The 16,329-nt window shown below is 48.1% G+C and overlaps 1 protein-coding gene across 1 annotated transcript in view; it reads left to right on the forward strand.

Moving 5' to 3' along the window:
* ARHGAP17 (Rho GTPase activating protein 17) overlaps positions 1 to 16,329 on the forward strand; it is a 94,943-nt gene that overhangs the window by 69,323 nt on the left and 9,291 nt on the right. The window contains 6 exon segments of the mRNA XM_077760559.1: positions 1,460 to 1,540; positions 3,582 to 3,695; positions 6,759 to 6,850; positions 9,292 to 9,448; positions 11,199 to 11,429; positions 13,287 to 13,462. Coding sequence (XP_077616685.1) covers positions 1,460 to 1,540; positions 3,582 to 3,695; positions 6,759 to 6,850; positions 9,292 to 9,448; positions 11,199 to 11,429; positions 13,287 to 13,462 — 851 coding nt within the window.

Here is a 16,329-nt window from a genome sequence, read left to right on the forward strand (position 1 = left end):
CCCCGCTTTAGTCTGTCCAGGAGCAGCTAACAGCTTTGTCCAGAGTCCCAGGGGCTTCGATCTAGCCAGCCAGCCTGCCTCCTGGTTAGTTCGTGCCTCACGGTTCTAACTCACCTCCTCTGGCAGGTGCCTAATACCTCTTCCTCTTCCCTAAGGAACAAATCTCCCTCCCCCTCCTGCCCCTTGCCCCGTCTTTAGCCACTGTCACCCATTCCCGGCAGATGGGCCGCTGGGTGTGATCAGTTCAGCTGCAGTGGGAGGTGGGGCTGCCCTGTCACTTCAACTGCATTTGCTGGAACCTTTGTCTATGGCTACAGAATGTAAGACATGTCCCTGGGTAGGTGGTGAGGTTTTTAAAGTCAGAGTAAGTTCTTAGTTGTGGTCATATCCTTGGAACCTGTGTGTGGCCCAGCCTGTTGTAAGGGTCCCTGTTTGTGGGGCTGAATAAATGGGACCCAACATCAGTGTCAGGTAGGGGAGCATTCTGGGGTTTCTTCTTAGGTAGCCTCTACTCCTCCTGAACTTGATTCATCTCTCGGTTCTGAGACTCTCAAACTCGTCCCTGTGAGGAAATACATTTCAAAGAAGGTGTCTGTTTATTGGTGTATTGATCATCCCGGTGACACATCGACTGGCTTTTAAAGTATAATTACGTTTGGAGCCCCTGGGTGGCTCAGTAGGTTCAGCATCTGACTCTTGATCTTAGCTCAGGTCTTGATCTCAGGGTTGTGAGTTCAAGCCCCATGTTGGGCTCCACATGGGGTGTGAAGCTTACTAAAAGTATAATTATGTTTGACCCCTACTTGTAACTTGGATTGGTTCAGTTGTGGAAGATGTTCTAGATCCAAAGGTGTATTGTGTGGGTGACTTCTAACGCTCTCTCCTGCTGGTGAGCAGAGGTGACTGATCTCATCTGGCCCTTTTTTGTGTCTGTGAAAGTTTGTGTGTTGGAACTATAGAGCTCCTGCGATTGCTTCACCTCAGAAAAGGGCTTCTTGGCCTGGAGCCTTGGAGCGGCATGAAGGGCAGAGAAAGACGCTGGTGCCTGGGTGTCTGGCCACCTCACATGTGGCTGGGCCAACAGAGATCTGGGCTCTATGAAGCCACACACGAGACACACATTTTCTAGACAGAATTTTTGGGGATGTCTTGTCTCCTGAGTGCCAGGCATTGGTGCGGGCATTTCACATGGCTGTGATTCCAGAACCTCACGATCACTTGGTAGAATCAACACTCTCATCTTCTGATGGGCACATCCAGAGGTTGAGTCTTGGCGGGGCTAACTAACTGCTTAGAGGTAAATATTTAGTTGGTAGTGTTTCCAAAATTTGCCCCGTGTTACAAGCGTGCTTTCTCTGTCAACGGAGAGACATTGCTGTGAACGTAGCCTATTGACGCAGATGTTACTAATAGGTGTTTTAATAGAGTTATGAATACAGGGTTGTTTTTTTTTTCTCAGTGTGCAAGATCAAGACAAAAAACTTCAAGATTTATGGAGAACATGTCAAAAGTTGCCACCACAAAATTTTGTTAACTTTAGGTACGTATGACCAGCTTTTTGCAAATTAAGCCGCCAAGCCACAATGACTGTGGAGTGAAGAAAGGTTCTTCTGCTTGCAGCAGAGGCTATTTAGTTCAAGCACCCTACAGAAGTGCTTTGGGTAGTACCCGGGGGTGCTGGGGATGGGATTTGGTGTATGTTACCGTGCTGCACCTGAAGCATCTGCTTTGCATCTGCCTTAACATGTGAGTCGCCTGGTCAGTTTACCACTGCAGCTGTGGGGAAGGAAGGTCTCGTAGAAAGTTTGCTTGACTGCACATTGGATTCAGAGTCTAAGTTGTCCAGTATGGGAGCATGCTGGGCTGGCTTAGTTGGTGGGGCATGCAACTCCTGATCTCAGGGTTGGGGTCATGAGTCAAGCCCCACGTTGGGGGTAGAGATGGATGGATGGATGGATGGATGGATGGATGGATGGATGGATGGATGGATGGACGGACAGACAGACGGATGGATGGACAAATAAGTCAGCAAATAAGTAAGCAAATAAATAAGTAAATAAATATTTCCAGCATGTAAAAGGCAAAAATTAATAATTCCCTTTTCTGCAATAGCTTTTTTATGTTACATAAATTTATTTTTAATAGACCATAAATCATCCTATTAAATGACAGGTCAAGAACTGGAGATTATGTATTGCTTAATGGAATAACTAGATTTCTAAGAAAGGGTTAGATTTCTACCATTTAACCTCCATTTTCCTTTTGACTTAAAATGTGACTTTGAAGAAATGTAGAGAGAAGTATAAAAGGTTACCCTGAGTCATTGAAAACCAAAGAGAATTTTATAAGAGGACTTGGTCCAAAATGACAGATACTTTACTGGTGAAATTTCTGGTATGTTACCTGACCTTTAATTTCAGTCCCAGGTTCAACCACTAAACTAAGCTAAATATTCCCTTCTAATATCTTAAGCATCAGCTTTGCCTTAGGAGTATGTTAATATTTTTAGTAACCCTCATTGCTTCATTTAGCACACCCAGCTTGGGACTATGCATAGGCTTAGTCAGTGCCTTATGGTGGAACTTTAGGATTTGGCCTCTTATTTTGTTTATTTTACTCTTTGTAATTTTTGCTAATTGTTTTTGTGGTAGGGAGTATGTTCCCATAGTTCAAAATCAAAAGCTGTACAGAGAAAAATCTCTCACATATACACATAAACATAACATTTCTTTCTCTCACATGCCTCCCTTTTTTTAAGAAAAACCAAATGGTAGTATATATTGTATACATCATTTTCTTTGCCTTCTTTGCTGGATATACATCCTAAAGATTTTTCCATATCAGTACATAACAATTTTTTACGGCTACATAGTACTCTACTATATGGATATATTACAATGTATTTTTTATTAAAAATTTTTTTAATTTATTTTGAAAGAGAGCAGGCGGAGTAGAGGCAGAGAGAATTTATATATTTTTTTAAAGTTTGTTTATCTTGAGAGAGCAAGTGTGAGTGTGTGTGGGGGAGGGGCCAAGAGACAGGATTCCAAGCAGGCTCTGCGCTGACAGCACAGAGCCCAATACAAGGCTTGAACTCACCAACTGCAAAGGCATAGCCTGAGCCACCCAGGCACCCCTGAGTGGCTATGCTTGTATAGAAGAGAATATAGGTATATGATAAATTGGAGATTTTCATAATTACCACATAAAGCATTTTCAAATACAGTTTCCTTTAAGCAGTGTACCTATACTTGTATTTTTTATATTTATATTAAAATATATTGAGCTCGCAGTTAATCACATTGTGATTGAGGGGTACATAGGGCATAAAGGAGAAATGGATTGGAAAGATACAGTAAATAGGGACTGAATCATTGAGGTTTACACATGAGCTGTTTTCCTCCTCCAAGCCCTGACGTAGGGCTTCTGTTCTCCGAAACAAAGAACACAGGACTTTGTAAGATAGTGAACCTGAGGCAGATTCCACCTGAGGCATCTGGGACTGAGCACGTGGGCAGGAGGATGCTGGAACTGCAAAGATTTCAGAGTGCGTGCTTTCTCTCTTCTCTTTTCTCGCATAGGTATTTAATCAAGTTCCTCGCAAAGCTTGCTCAGACCAGCGACATTAATAAAATGACTCCCAGCAACATTGCAATTGTGTTAGGCCCTAACTTACTATGGGCCAAAACTGAAGGGTAAGTAAGCCTTCCCCGTATCCCTTGATTGTGTCTCTCCACCCGGTAGGAATAGACACACTTTCTGGTACAAGGTGAACTTCAAAGTTGCGCTTCTGAACTTGGGTCTTTCCATTGAGCCAACATTCTTGAAACAGTGCTGTGAACTGGGTCCTGTCCCCGATGCTGGTCACACACACAGTCCTCAGATGGTCCCACTCCTGGGCAGCCAGGCAGGCGAGCGGCTGTGACACAGTGACGAGCTGCGCACACATGTGTGTGCTCGGGGGGTGCCGTCACAGACGTCATGAGGCGTGGGGAGCACAGTACTCACTGAAGGCACACCGCTCAGGCTGAGAAGCAGCATTGGGCTGGGCTTGGATGGATGAATAGCTTCCTGTAGGTGCGGCCAGATGAGCAAAGTCATCGCGGGCATGAAAGGCTCTGGTTGCTAATTTGGGGCTGGGGGTGATGTCACACGGTCTCAGATACTCAGGGGCCAGGAGACTGAGACTAAGGATCACGCAGCCAGAGTGAGGTTCTGACCGGCCTCATGTATCTGGCCGAGGTTGGAACTAATTCAGGTGCTCAGAAGGGCTCGGGAGGCATCAGGGCTTCTAAGCAGAATGACTTCATCCAACCATATTTGGATAGATAATTTGCTGGCACCGAGAAATGCAGATTAGAGGAAAGGCGTCAGGGAGGCCAGCTAGAAAGCTGGGAAATCACTAACGCCGACATGTACTCTGTCCAGGGGCATCATAATTAACCTCGTTTCGTCCTTACAAATAACCTTTCGAAGTAGGTGCTTCTGTCCTCATTTTTGCAGAGGGGGACTAGTAGCTTGCCTAAGTTTGCACAGCGGGGACGTCGTGGGACCCTCAGGCCCCATCCCGAACCTTCCCGACCACCCCAGGGCTCCCGCCATGTCTCTTCATGTTGGAAAATCAGGGGCAGTTCTCGTCTCCATTAAAAAATGCAGTGACTTTCTTTTTTTTTTTTTCATTTATTCATTCATGCCTGCCCAACCATTATATATAAGATTACTTACAGAGATCCAATATCATAAAGCAAAACTAATGGTAACATTTGTATACAAAGTTAACTACATATGTCATATCTTACAGGTGATAAATTCCAAGTAGACCAAAGAATTAATTACATAAAAAGTGATGCCATAAACATGGCAGGTAGTTTACTACCTTTGGGAATAGAGAAGTATTTTCGAAGTATAAAAAGGGCGTAAGAAATTTTAAAATGGTTAGATCTGGCCCTCTCAACAGCTACAAACTTCTCAATGTCAGAAAGCGCCTTAAACAAATGGTAACATATGGTAACTCACAAACTCGGAAGGAGTTCCTCAAGAAGTGTCCAGAATATATTGAAAGATATGAAAAATAGGCCGAGATCATGGGTGAAGAGTTGCTCCGCAGTCCAGCAGGGTTCTAAGGCACGAGGGTGATCAGAATCCAGAAGGACGGAGGGAGGGCTGAGTGGGTGGTGAGGAACATGTGCAGGCCGCACTCGCATTTTAAGCTGGAATGTGAAAGGAGCTAGAACGTTTGCTTGGTTGGCAATGGGGGTGAAAATGTGCTTCCTGGGGGGGAAGAGAGGTCAGAGGGTCCAGAGGGAGGAGGGAGGTTTGGGGCAGGCAGGCAAGGGCTCCGGCCTCATCGGGGTTCCGTGTCGTCATTTGTGACGCAGACCTGTAACAGCCCCGCGTTGTAAACACTGAATTCAGGGAGGCGGAGACCCTGCCGCACCGAAGCACAGTGGGGGCTCCGGAGTGTCCGGCCTTTGCAGCTCTTTGGCTTCTGTGGTTTTCTGACTCTGACCTGGAATATGAGCTCCTTGACAAGAGGGAGACCACTAATTTTGTTTGTTTTTTGGTTCTTTTAAAAAAATTTTTTCATATTTATTTTGAGAGAGAGATAGAGTGTGAGTGGGGTAGGGACAGAGAGAGAGGGAGACACAGAACCTGAAGCAGACTCCAGGCTCTGAGCTGTCAGCACAGAACGCAACACGGGGCTTGAACCCACGATCTGTGAGATGATGACCTGAGCCCAAGTTGGACGCTTAACCGACTGAGCCTCCCAAGCGCCCCAGGGATAACAATTCTTATTTATTTTCTTCCTTTTTTAAAAATATATATTTTTTAATGTTTTTATTTACTTTTGAGAGAGAGAGCATGAGTGGGGCAGAAGCAGAGAAGGAGTGAGACACAGAATCTTAAGCAGGCTCCAGGCTCTGAGCTGTCAGCACAGAGCCCGATGCAGGGTTCAAACTTGTGGACAGCGAGATCATGACCTGGACTGAAGTCTGATGCTCAACCGACTGAGCCACCCAGGCACCCCTATTTTCTTCCTTTTGAGCCCTGGCATTCACACTGTCAACTTCCAAAACACATCTTGGGACAAGTCCACAGATATGCCAACCTTAATACTATGGGTTGTTGTTTTTTTAAGTTTATTTATTTTGAGAGAGCGAGCAAGAGCAGGGGAGGGGCAGAGAGAGAGGAGAGGGGAAAAAAATCCCAAGCAGGCTCCATGCTGTCAGTGCAGAGCCCATCCTGGGGCTCGATCCCACAAACCGTGACATCATGACCTGAGGCAAAATCAAGAGTCAGATGCTTAACCAACTGAGCCACCCAGGTGCCCCCTAAATACTGTATTTATTGTGGGGGCTCAGGCTTGCTGATACAAGGGGCACACCAAAACAATACACACTTTTTGTTGTGTTATGGGCAAAATTGGTGGTGGTGTCTTGGGTCTTACAAGATAACTACTGCGGGCAGCACTGTTCCAGTGGGAAAATGCCCAGTTGGAACCCTGTTCCGAACCAGCTTAAAATCAGCATTTGGACTGAACACTGTCATTCACCGGCTCCTTCGCTGTGAGCTCAGTGCGTGCAGACCAAGGAGCGACAGTCAAATCGCGGTACCGTCACTGCCACACTCCTAGGTCAGAGACCCATACGTCTCATGTTTGCATTTGTGCTTAAAGATTTTATTGTTTGAAAGCAGTCACACTGCCCTGACACAGCCTGCCTGCGGGAGCACTTTGACTTTGTGAATGTCCTCTGCAGGTCGCTAGCTGAAATGGCGGCGGCCACATCTGTCCACGTGGTTGCTGTCATTGAGCCCATCATTCAGCACGCCGACTGGTTCTTCCCTGAAGGTAATTTACCTTTTCAACTTCACTGACCACCCAGGCAACAACAATAACAGTATAAAAAATACTTTCGAGAAGAAAATGCATCGATAATCCCTTCACCGTTACCTAACCGGTTTCCCTTTCTTGCATTTCTTTTTAGACCCCTTACCTTCATCTTTGACACATTGGCCACCACATTATTTTGTGTTTCGCTTTGTTTCACTCAGCACCAAGTTGTTCACTGTAGCCAGCGTGCATGAATGCCCGCTAGGCGCCATGTGTTTGCTGGTGAGACATGCTGTCTTCCCTGGAGGCCCAGGGCCCTTGCAGAAGGACACGCAAACAGATACTGTAAACGCGGCGAGTGAGAAGGAAAGGCGGATAGTTTGACAGAGTCAGATGCTGGGCGTAAAGAACCAGGGACCACTTTGTAGGAGAGGTGACGCTGAATATGCAGTTTTGCACTGGGAAGATGGCTTTTTGTTTCTCTAGGCAGAGAGCTGCCCTTTTCTTTTCTTTTTTTTTTTAAATGTTTTATTTATTTCTAGGAGAGAGAGAGACAGTGTGAGCAGGGGAGGGTCAGAGAGAGAGGGAGTCACAGACCGAAACAAGCTCCAGGCTCTGAGCTGGCAGTCAGCACAGAGCCCGACGCGGGGCTCGAACCCACGAACCGCGAGATCGTGACCCAAGCGAAAGTCGGACGCTTAACCGACTAAGCCACCCAGGCGCCCCAAAGAGCTGCCCTTTTTGTAAAGGAGGCAGGTCACGCAGGATCGGTGGACTAGAGCCACTTTGTGAAGGTCAGAGTTGGCGCGTCAGAGAAGTAGGACTTGAGTCTACAGGCCATAGGCTTCCAAACTGCCTTTGTTGTAGCCTGGGGGCCCCGAGTGTCCACGACCCCCTGGGCGGCAAGTTTTGTGAGTCCAGACCCTGCCCCTTACTTTGCCCAGAGTGGCCCTGCTGTCACCTCCCCTGGAGTGTGAACTCCGTGAGTGACACCAGGCCACGCTCGCCCCTTCACCACGGTTTCCACACCATCGAGAATCCCGCCTTGCTCACGGAGGCTGCTCAGCAGATCTGTCTGAGTGAGTCCTGGCGTTCCGCCCAAGATTTCTTTAGGAAAATAAGCCTTGGAAAAACTGCTATAGGCAGCACGGAGTCGGTGTTGCCTTTTATTTGTATTTTATAATCAAAATGTAAGCACTTTTCTTTTTTTTTTTTTCAAAGAAGTAATCCATGCTTATTGCCCTTGTCCATCTTCCATGATTTTTTAAGAAATTTTTTTTACAAAGAAGAAAGCAGAGGGACCGTGTAAGTTATATTCTTCCATATTTCTTGTTACCTCATTTTACCTTCCCTGGCTTTGGTAAACCATTTTTTTGATTGATTGATTAATTGAGAGAGAGAGAGGGCGTGCGCACAAACGGGGAAGGGGCAGAGAGAGGGAGGGAGGAAGAATCCTAAGCAGGCTCCACACCCAACATGGGGCTCAATCCCACGAACCATGAGTTCATGACCTGAGCCAAAATCCAGAGTGGGACACTTAACCGACAGAGCCATCCAGGCACCCCCTGGCAAATCATTCTTAAGAGAGTGCAAGGGGTTCCGCTTTAGAGGCAGTGAAGGCGGGGGGCTGAAGCATGAGGTCCCTGCTCCAGAGGGAGTTTTAAAGCCCTGTTCAGCCATGTGCTCTCTGTCACACAGGGCACGCCTCATTTTATGGCGCTTTGCTGCCTTGCGCTCCCTAAATTCTGCATTATTTTACAGACTGAAGGTTTGTGGTAACGCTGCACCGGGCATGTCTTTCGGTGCCGTTTTCCTGACAGCCTTTGCTCATTTCATGTCTCTGTCACATTATGGTAATTCTTGCAGCATTTCAAATTTCTTCATGCTTATTATATTGTAGTGATCTGTGATCAGTGATTACAACTCACTGAGAGCTCAGATGATGGTTAGCATTTCTTAGCAATAAAATCTTTCTTTAAAAACAGTTTACTTATTTTGAGAGAAAGAGAAAGAAAGCAAGATTGGGGGAGGGGCCGAGAGAGAGAAAGAGACTCCCAAGCAGGCTCCATGTGGTCAGTGCAGAGCCTGATGCAGGACTTGAACTCATAAACTGTGAGACCATGACCTGAGCTGAAGTCAAGAGTTGGTCACTTAACCGACGGAGCCACCCAGGCACCCTGACCATAAAGTATTTTTTAATTCAAGTATATACATTGTGTTTGTAGACATTATGCTAGTACACACTGAATAGACAGCAGTATAGTATAAACATAACTTTTATATGCACTGGAAAACCAAAAAAGTCACCTGACTTGCCTTCTTGTGATACTCATTTTATCAAGATACTCACTTTATCGCAGTAGCTGCTTTCTGGCACGGTTCACCTTGTTGCGGTGGTCGAACACCGACCTGCAGTGTCTGATGGCTGCCCATACGCTGGTTTCTTTCTTTTGTTGCAGAGGTGGAATTTAACGTCTCCGAAGCATTCGTGCCTCTCGTCACCCCAAATTCCAATCACTCATCTCACACTGGAAATGACTCTGACTCAGGGACCCTCGAGAGGAAGCGGCCTGCCAGCATGGCGGTCATGGAAGGGGACTTGGTGAAGAAGGAGAGGTGCGTTTAGAGCTGTTCACTTTCATCCAGCAGTAGATAGCACGTAGAAGGATTATTGAAGCCTCGGCATCTGGTACTGCCTCAGTCGACCTGTAGTGAGAATGGCCCACTCCGCACCCCTGATTGTTAGGTCCAGACATTTCGTGAATTTTGCTCTAGTTCATTCCAGACATTAATATGACTTACATAAGGCAGATACATAACTTGTCTGTTAACACCCGTGCCCTGTGCATCCAAGCTTTCCTTGGTGGTCCATGGTCAGTAGGCCCTGTGGTGGAATGGCATCATACACACGTTATAAAGCCACCTGAATGCACTCGGAGAGAAGAGAGAGAAAGGGGGAAAAAGTTCAATACTGTGGATAGAGGTCCAGGAGCAAATGTGAGAATAACCCACCTCTCACAGTAAGCTATGTGACCTGGTGTTTAAAGAGACCTGTTTTGGATAGAATTTGGCCCCTCGGTGGCAGCCAACCACTGAAGCTGATGTTCAGCTGGAGAAACTTAAATATTTGCCAATTCCGGAAGGAAAATTAATGACGGCAGTATCGGATCTAGCGAGAGATCATAGGTCTCCGTACTGTGCTCCGTGGGTGATTTTAGTGGGATTTTCAAAGGTTCGGAGGCTCTTTGTGACTTGTGCCTTCAGAGGCCAGCCTGCTGAGTGTGTATGATGAAATGCCACCAAATTCACCAGTAAGGCCAAGTTAGAGAGGCCTGTTTGAGTAGCGTGCTTTTCTTGCACACGCAGAAGTAATAACCTCGCTGGAAGTAGTGTTAACATTGCAGGTAAACAGCAAGCTCCTATTTTAACTACCCGGTCTTAGAGGGAGCTTTGATGGCTTTTTGCTTGATTTTGCTTGGTGGGTGGTGGTTATTTTTAATCCATAACGAAGGCCAATTCACTCCACTTCCCTATTTGGTCCCCCTGAAGCCCTCATTTATTACGTGCAGAAGCCTTACTTACCCGCAGTCCCGTTCACACATTTGGTCCTGGCTCTTGACGACAAACCGGCCACCATGAAATTAGCCTTCGTGTATTCTAAGTCACAAAATGCAGTGTTATGGGTCTGACTGGCATATAGTAAACGATTCTCGGTTACCCCCAGGGTGGATTCTCCCCCACTGGCTGACCCAGTAAACACGAGCTGAAGGAGCCATGTGCCTTGATTTTTCAAACTGAAAAGTTTTAAAGTTCATACATCAAGTAAATCTTAGCGAAAAATGAACCTCCTCCCCACCCTCCAACCACCATCTCCTTCCCCAAAGCAACTCTGTTTCGCAAGGATACGGACCCTTTCAGACGTATTCTTTGCACACGCACGTACCAGTGTTTCTACTTCTCAGCTCGAGAAGCAGGGCTGTGTGACCACCTTCCGCACTCAGCTTCCACCTCATCCCCCACACACGCAGATTTGAGGTGGCCGTTGGGTGGTACGCAGATAGGCACGCTAGCGGGCTGCCACTCACTCAAGACGAGGCCTGCCCGTTGGCTTGCAGCTGTCCGTCCCCACCCTGAGGAAGGACGCTGATCAGTACCGGGTCTGTGGGCTCACTCGGGTTTAAAGCCCGGTTGAGCTGCTTGCCCTGGTGACAGGGATGACCGTGAACCTGGTCCACACCGCTTCACTGCATGCTGGGCAACCTGGGGGGCTGTCCGCGCGTGTGGGTTTCAACACGCGTGGACCGGTGTACTTCTGTCTCCGTAGTCGGCTTGCATGGTGTGTTGACTGTTTCTTCTTTCTGTGTAGCTTTGGTGTGAAGCTTATGGACTTCCAGGCCCACCGGCGAGGTGGCACTCTAAATAGAAAGCACATAGCCCCAGCTTTCCAGCCGCCACTCCCGCCCACAGATGGCGGCGCCTTGGCTCCTGCGGGCCCGGAGCCCCCTCCCCAGAGCTCTAGGGCTGAAAGCAGCACAGGGGGTGGGGCAGTCCCCTCCGCTGCGGGCTTACTGGAGCAGGGGCCAAGCCTGGGCGACAGGTAAGGAGGCAGCTTCTGCTGGGTGTCCAGTGCCCAGCCTTCTCGCAGGGGCTGGCCCGTGGGCGCGGCTTCCTGGCCGAGAGTGAGCCAGATTTGCCTACGTTATTCTGGTTGGCAAAGGATAGGGGAAAAAAGACTGCAAATTGCTTGCTTCCTTTCCTGTTTTCCAAAAGAAGCAACATTTGTTTGCATTCTTTACCATACTGCTTCGGCGCTGGAAGCCAATAGGTTGCTAGCAGTACTATAAACCTCTTAGCTGTTGAATGTGCACTCAGTGTCCATTGACCACTTGCTTGTTGTCATCTAGTATGCTGACTAGTTAACACTTGAACACAGCAAGTTACTTCGGTTATAGTATTCTTGGCATTCATTCACTCACCCACTCACCCACTCACCCATCCACCCATCCACCCATCCATCTAATCAGACTCACTGAATAACTAACTGAGTGCCGGACGCGTCCGAGGTGCAGTTGGTGACTGAGACCTTCCCAACCCCTAGTATTCAGTCTTGCAGGCAAATTGATACGTGAGTACGTGGTAGGAAATATGATATTGAGCCTAGCCACCTGGAGTGGGATAGAAGTATACAGCAACTTTTAAGAAAGAGGACCTTTGAGCTTGAGATTTCTATTTAATGTGTATGAATTCATTTCTTCACACTGACCCAGGCAGATGACCACCAGAGGCCACTACAGGTGGTCTCCCGGGTGGTTCACGAAATAATCACACCTAAAATAAAATAAATGCATGGAGCAAGGATGACCTGTTTCTGCATACATTACGTGCAGAGATGAAGCTGGCTCCTCTGCGTGGGGAGGGAGTGCCTCGGGCGCGTGAAGCTCTTCTTGTTCGGTCCTCACGCCTGAACTCTGACTGCCCTGGGTCTTCCTGAATTCCTTCTTAGTCCATCATTTGCAGAAGTTCACATTCTGCTGAAAACACCTGCGGCTTCACACTCCCGGGGCTGCACATGCTCGTCCGTCATAAGCTCCATGTTGTCTTGTAAACCGCTGCTCCACACGTCTTCGTTTTGGCTTAAATTTTTTTCTTTGACAAAAAAAAAAAAATTCTCGCAGACTTTCACTTTTTCATGTACCTGTTAGCATTCAACCCGATTAATCAAAGCTTAAGTACATCATGTAAGACAATAATTAGAATGCACTGCAGAAGGACACAGAGAACGTCAGTCCTCGGTTTGCCTTTGTTTTTTACGCTGTATGGATATTTTTGTGTACACTTCACTGGTGGCATTAGTGAATGCATTGTGGCATTGGGTGACCCTGACCAAATGTAGCCATCAGGTTTAACATAAAAGGTTCGGACCCAGGAATTAGCCTGAGTTCTGATCTCTCTCTCCCCTGCTACTAAGCAGCTCCGGACTTTGAGCGATCAAAGGGTTACTCTTTCCTCCAGTCCAAACTAGTGATAACAATTGAGTACTTTGTAGTTTCCAGCACTAGTATTTTGCCATAGTGCTTGCTTTGTTTTATACACTGTCTGTGTTAAAATCTTGTTATTTTGAAGTCCAAAAGCCCTTTTGCGTTTTTCAGTATTGCCCAATTTAAGTACAGGCAAGCTAGACATTTCTTGTTGGTTGCTCAAAATGGTCTCTATCATGATGTTCAAGGGGCAGAAGAGTTGGAAGATGGTGTGATGCAGTGAGTCTCACATTTAGTCCTGTGTAGCCCCAAACAAATATTAGCGGTGTAGACCCAGTAAGAACTACTTAAAATTCCACATCACCTCCCTGCCTGCCAAGGTGAAAGCTCTGGCTGGGATCTGGTATTTTATAGCATGCTTATTAGGTTTCTAGCTGGGAATGCCCGACATCTAACTTGACTTCTGCTCCCCTTAGTCCGCCAAAACCCAAGGACACTGCCCCCGCCCCTGCCCCCGCCCCGGGGAGAAGCAGCAATCCGATGGCCGCTGGCCCGAACCAGGCCCAGGCGGCGGCCGGCTCCCATCAGCTCTCAGTTGGCCCGGGGCACAACTCCTCTGGCCCCGGCCCCAGCCCGCACACTCTGCGCAGAGGTAAGTAGCCACTTCACTCCTCACCCTTAGGGAGGGATGCGCCGACATCCTTGGGTTAGCGCGGTGATTCACTTGCAAGGCTTTCCAGCAGGTCATTTCCATGTCGGTTTATGAAAGGGCGGGCAGAAAAATCAGTCATTTTAAGAGCAAATTGATTGAAGAGCAATGAAATAATGGAGAGCAGAGAAGCAGACATGGCACAGTATAGTGAAGCCACAAAGTCCAGCAACCGAAAGTCGCTTCTCAGCAGCAGTGCTCCCCGTTTTCCAGGAATCTGGCGTGACAAGCCCTCGCTCTGTTTGGAAACCGCCACAGCCTCCGTAGTAGCCCAGCTTTAGGCTCTGCAGCCCTGGAGATGGTGGCCAGGGCCTTCTGGGTCCTGACTGACATGTGATCGGAATTGCTCCCGCCCATACCCCTGGACGACCTCCACCTGGCAGTTAGGGAGACTGAAAACACAGCAGATCGTGTCTTCTCTCGGTTGAAACGCTCCAGTGGCTTCCGTGGCCCCGTGCGGTTGGGGCTGCCTCTGGGCCCCGCTCTGAACCACTGCCCTCTCTCGCCACGCTGCCGGCAGTGCTGGTCTGCTCTCCGCTCCTCGCCTGCACTGAGCTCATTCCCTCTCTAGAGCATCTGCATTCCATGTCTTCTCTTCTGGAACACTCTGAGCCACATCTTCTCGTGGCTCTGTTGAGATTTTATTTTGTTGGGGCGAGAAGACCTACCACCAGATCTACCTACTCTTAGATCCCTAAGGGCCTAACAGGCACACTGCACTGCGGCAGACCTCCGGGTCTCACTCACCTGCCCGAAGTGATGAGCCCCGGCCCAGGGCGTGGCGGAGGCCGCAGGGACAGCCAGCTTCCGGAGAGCCAGCTGCTCTCGGGTGGCCTGGTCGAAGCTGGGCAGTTGTGATAAATGGTAAAGGGCCTGGACTCCAGAGTTTGAGCTGTAGCTGTGCCCGAAGTCGCAGGGCTGCTTGGGTTAAAGGCTGCTACTTTCACCTTTCCCAGCCGAATTCCTACAAATATAAAGTAGAAATAAAAACGCCTTCTTAAGGGGTATATGGGGGGGAACGCCCACGAAGGCACTGTCTGGTCCCAGACCCACGTGGTCCTTCGTAAGGCGGTCCCCCACCCCCCCAACCCCCCCAAGCCAGCAGCATCTTCGTCTGCACCGCAGCTGACCCTGGCGCGCAAGGAGGTCTCCTCCTCCTGGATTCTGGGGGAGCCCTGCTTCCGTATTGAGGCCCCGCTCATGGCCACATTAGGGGTCTTTCCTGCCTCCCCAAACTGCAGGTCTCTGGCTTCCTCACAGGACGAGTCTGATCCTTCTGCCCCTGCGTCAGCCTCCCCAGACCTTCATAGGTGGTGCTAAGGCAGAGCCCGCCTCTCCCATCTCCCCGGCACCCAGCTCTCCACTTCCTCTGCCAGTTTCCTCCACACCCTTTAGTGTCTGGATTGGTCGGTTATTCTTTTTTTAAGTTTATTTACTTATTTTGAGAGTGAGAGACAGCAGAAGCAGAGTTGGGGCAGCGAGTGAGTGAGGAGAGAGGGAATCCCAAGCAGGCCCCACACTGTCAGGGCAGAGGCCTGACGCGGGGCTTGAACACGTGAACTGTGAGATCGTGACCTGAGCCGGAAGCAAGAGTCTGACGCTTAACCCCCTGAGCCACCCAGGTGCCCCAGGAACAGTCTTGGTTTTGAATTAATTCATAATTAATCTTGCTCATAACAGAAAACTAGAACTTTTTCTTTTTTAACTGTTTATTTTTGAGAGAAAGCTAGTGGGGGAGGGGCAGAGAGAGAGAGACGGAGACACAGGATCCAAAGCAGGATCCGTGCTGACAGGAGAGAGCCTGATGTGGGGCTCACGACCTGAGCCAAAGTCAAACGCTTAACCAACTGAGCCACCCGGGCGCCCCAGAACTTTTTAAGTTGCTGTGGTAACCAGAGTACAGCTAATATTACAAAGGTTTCTTCCTTTGTCCGTTGGTTGGTTGTTTCTGTGGGAAAAGGTCTTCCAAGGTCTGGGGTCAAAAATTCTAGGCCAGCAGAGCAAAGCAGCCTTTATACCCTTTTTATTCCTTAATTCTGGGCCCTGGGAGCAGAGAGCCAGGCAGTGTAGGAAGGAGGAAAGGGATGAAGAGAGTCCAAGGAGTCCACAGAACATGGTTGTGAGCCTGTTATGCCAGTTACTAGCTGCGTGATCTTGTGAATACTTGACCTCTCTGAGCCTCAGTTTTCTCCCCCGTGAAATGGGTGTAACAATGCCCATCTTGCAATGAGCTTATGAGAGTCAACTTATGTTAGGCGCCTTACTTGGTGCTGGTGATGTGCTGGGTAAATGATTGATACATTTCCTTAATTTCCCTATCCCTTTTTGGGAAGATGAGTAGGATCTCAGTACAATTTGAAAAATACTGGGGCGCCTGGGTATCTCAGTCGGTTAAGTATCTGACTCTTGATTTCAGCCTGCTTGGGATTCTCTCTCTCTCTCTCTGCTCTTGCCCCACTTGCACAGGTACATGCTCTCTAAATAAATAAATAAATAAATAAAAAAGAAAGAAAGAAGAATACTAAAGTCTCCTTTCCACCCCCCTCTCCCAGCCCAAAGCCAGGTCTCCAGACCCATTGTTTTCCATTTCACCCTCCTTGGTAGCCAGTTCTCCTCCCACACCCCTTGGTGGTGCTGAGTTCAGCTGGTAACGGAGAGGGGTAGTGATGTGCCCCAACTCTCCGTAGATACACCTAAGGCAATTCCTCTGGACTTATTTGTATTTATATCCAGAATATATTCTGTTAATTCAAATGATTCTGGAAATGGTAGAATTTCTCTTACTAAAAAAAAAAAAAAAAAAAAAAAAA

The sequence above is a fragment of the Crocuta crocuta genome, unplaced genomic scaffold, assembly GCF_008692635.1.
Source record: "Crocuta crocuta isolate KB4526 unplaced genomic scaffold, BGI_CrCroc_1.0 scaffold73, whole genome shotgun sequence".
In the NCBI taxonomy this organism is placed as follows: domain Eukaryota; kingdom Metazoa; phylum Chordata; class Mammalia; order Carnivora; family Hyaenidae; genus Crocuta; species Crocuta crocuta.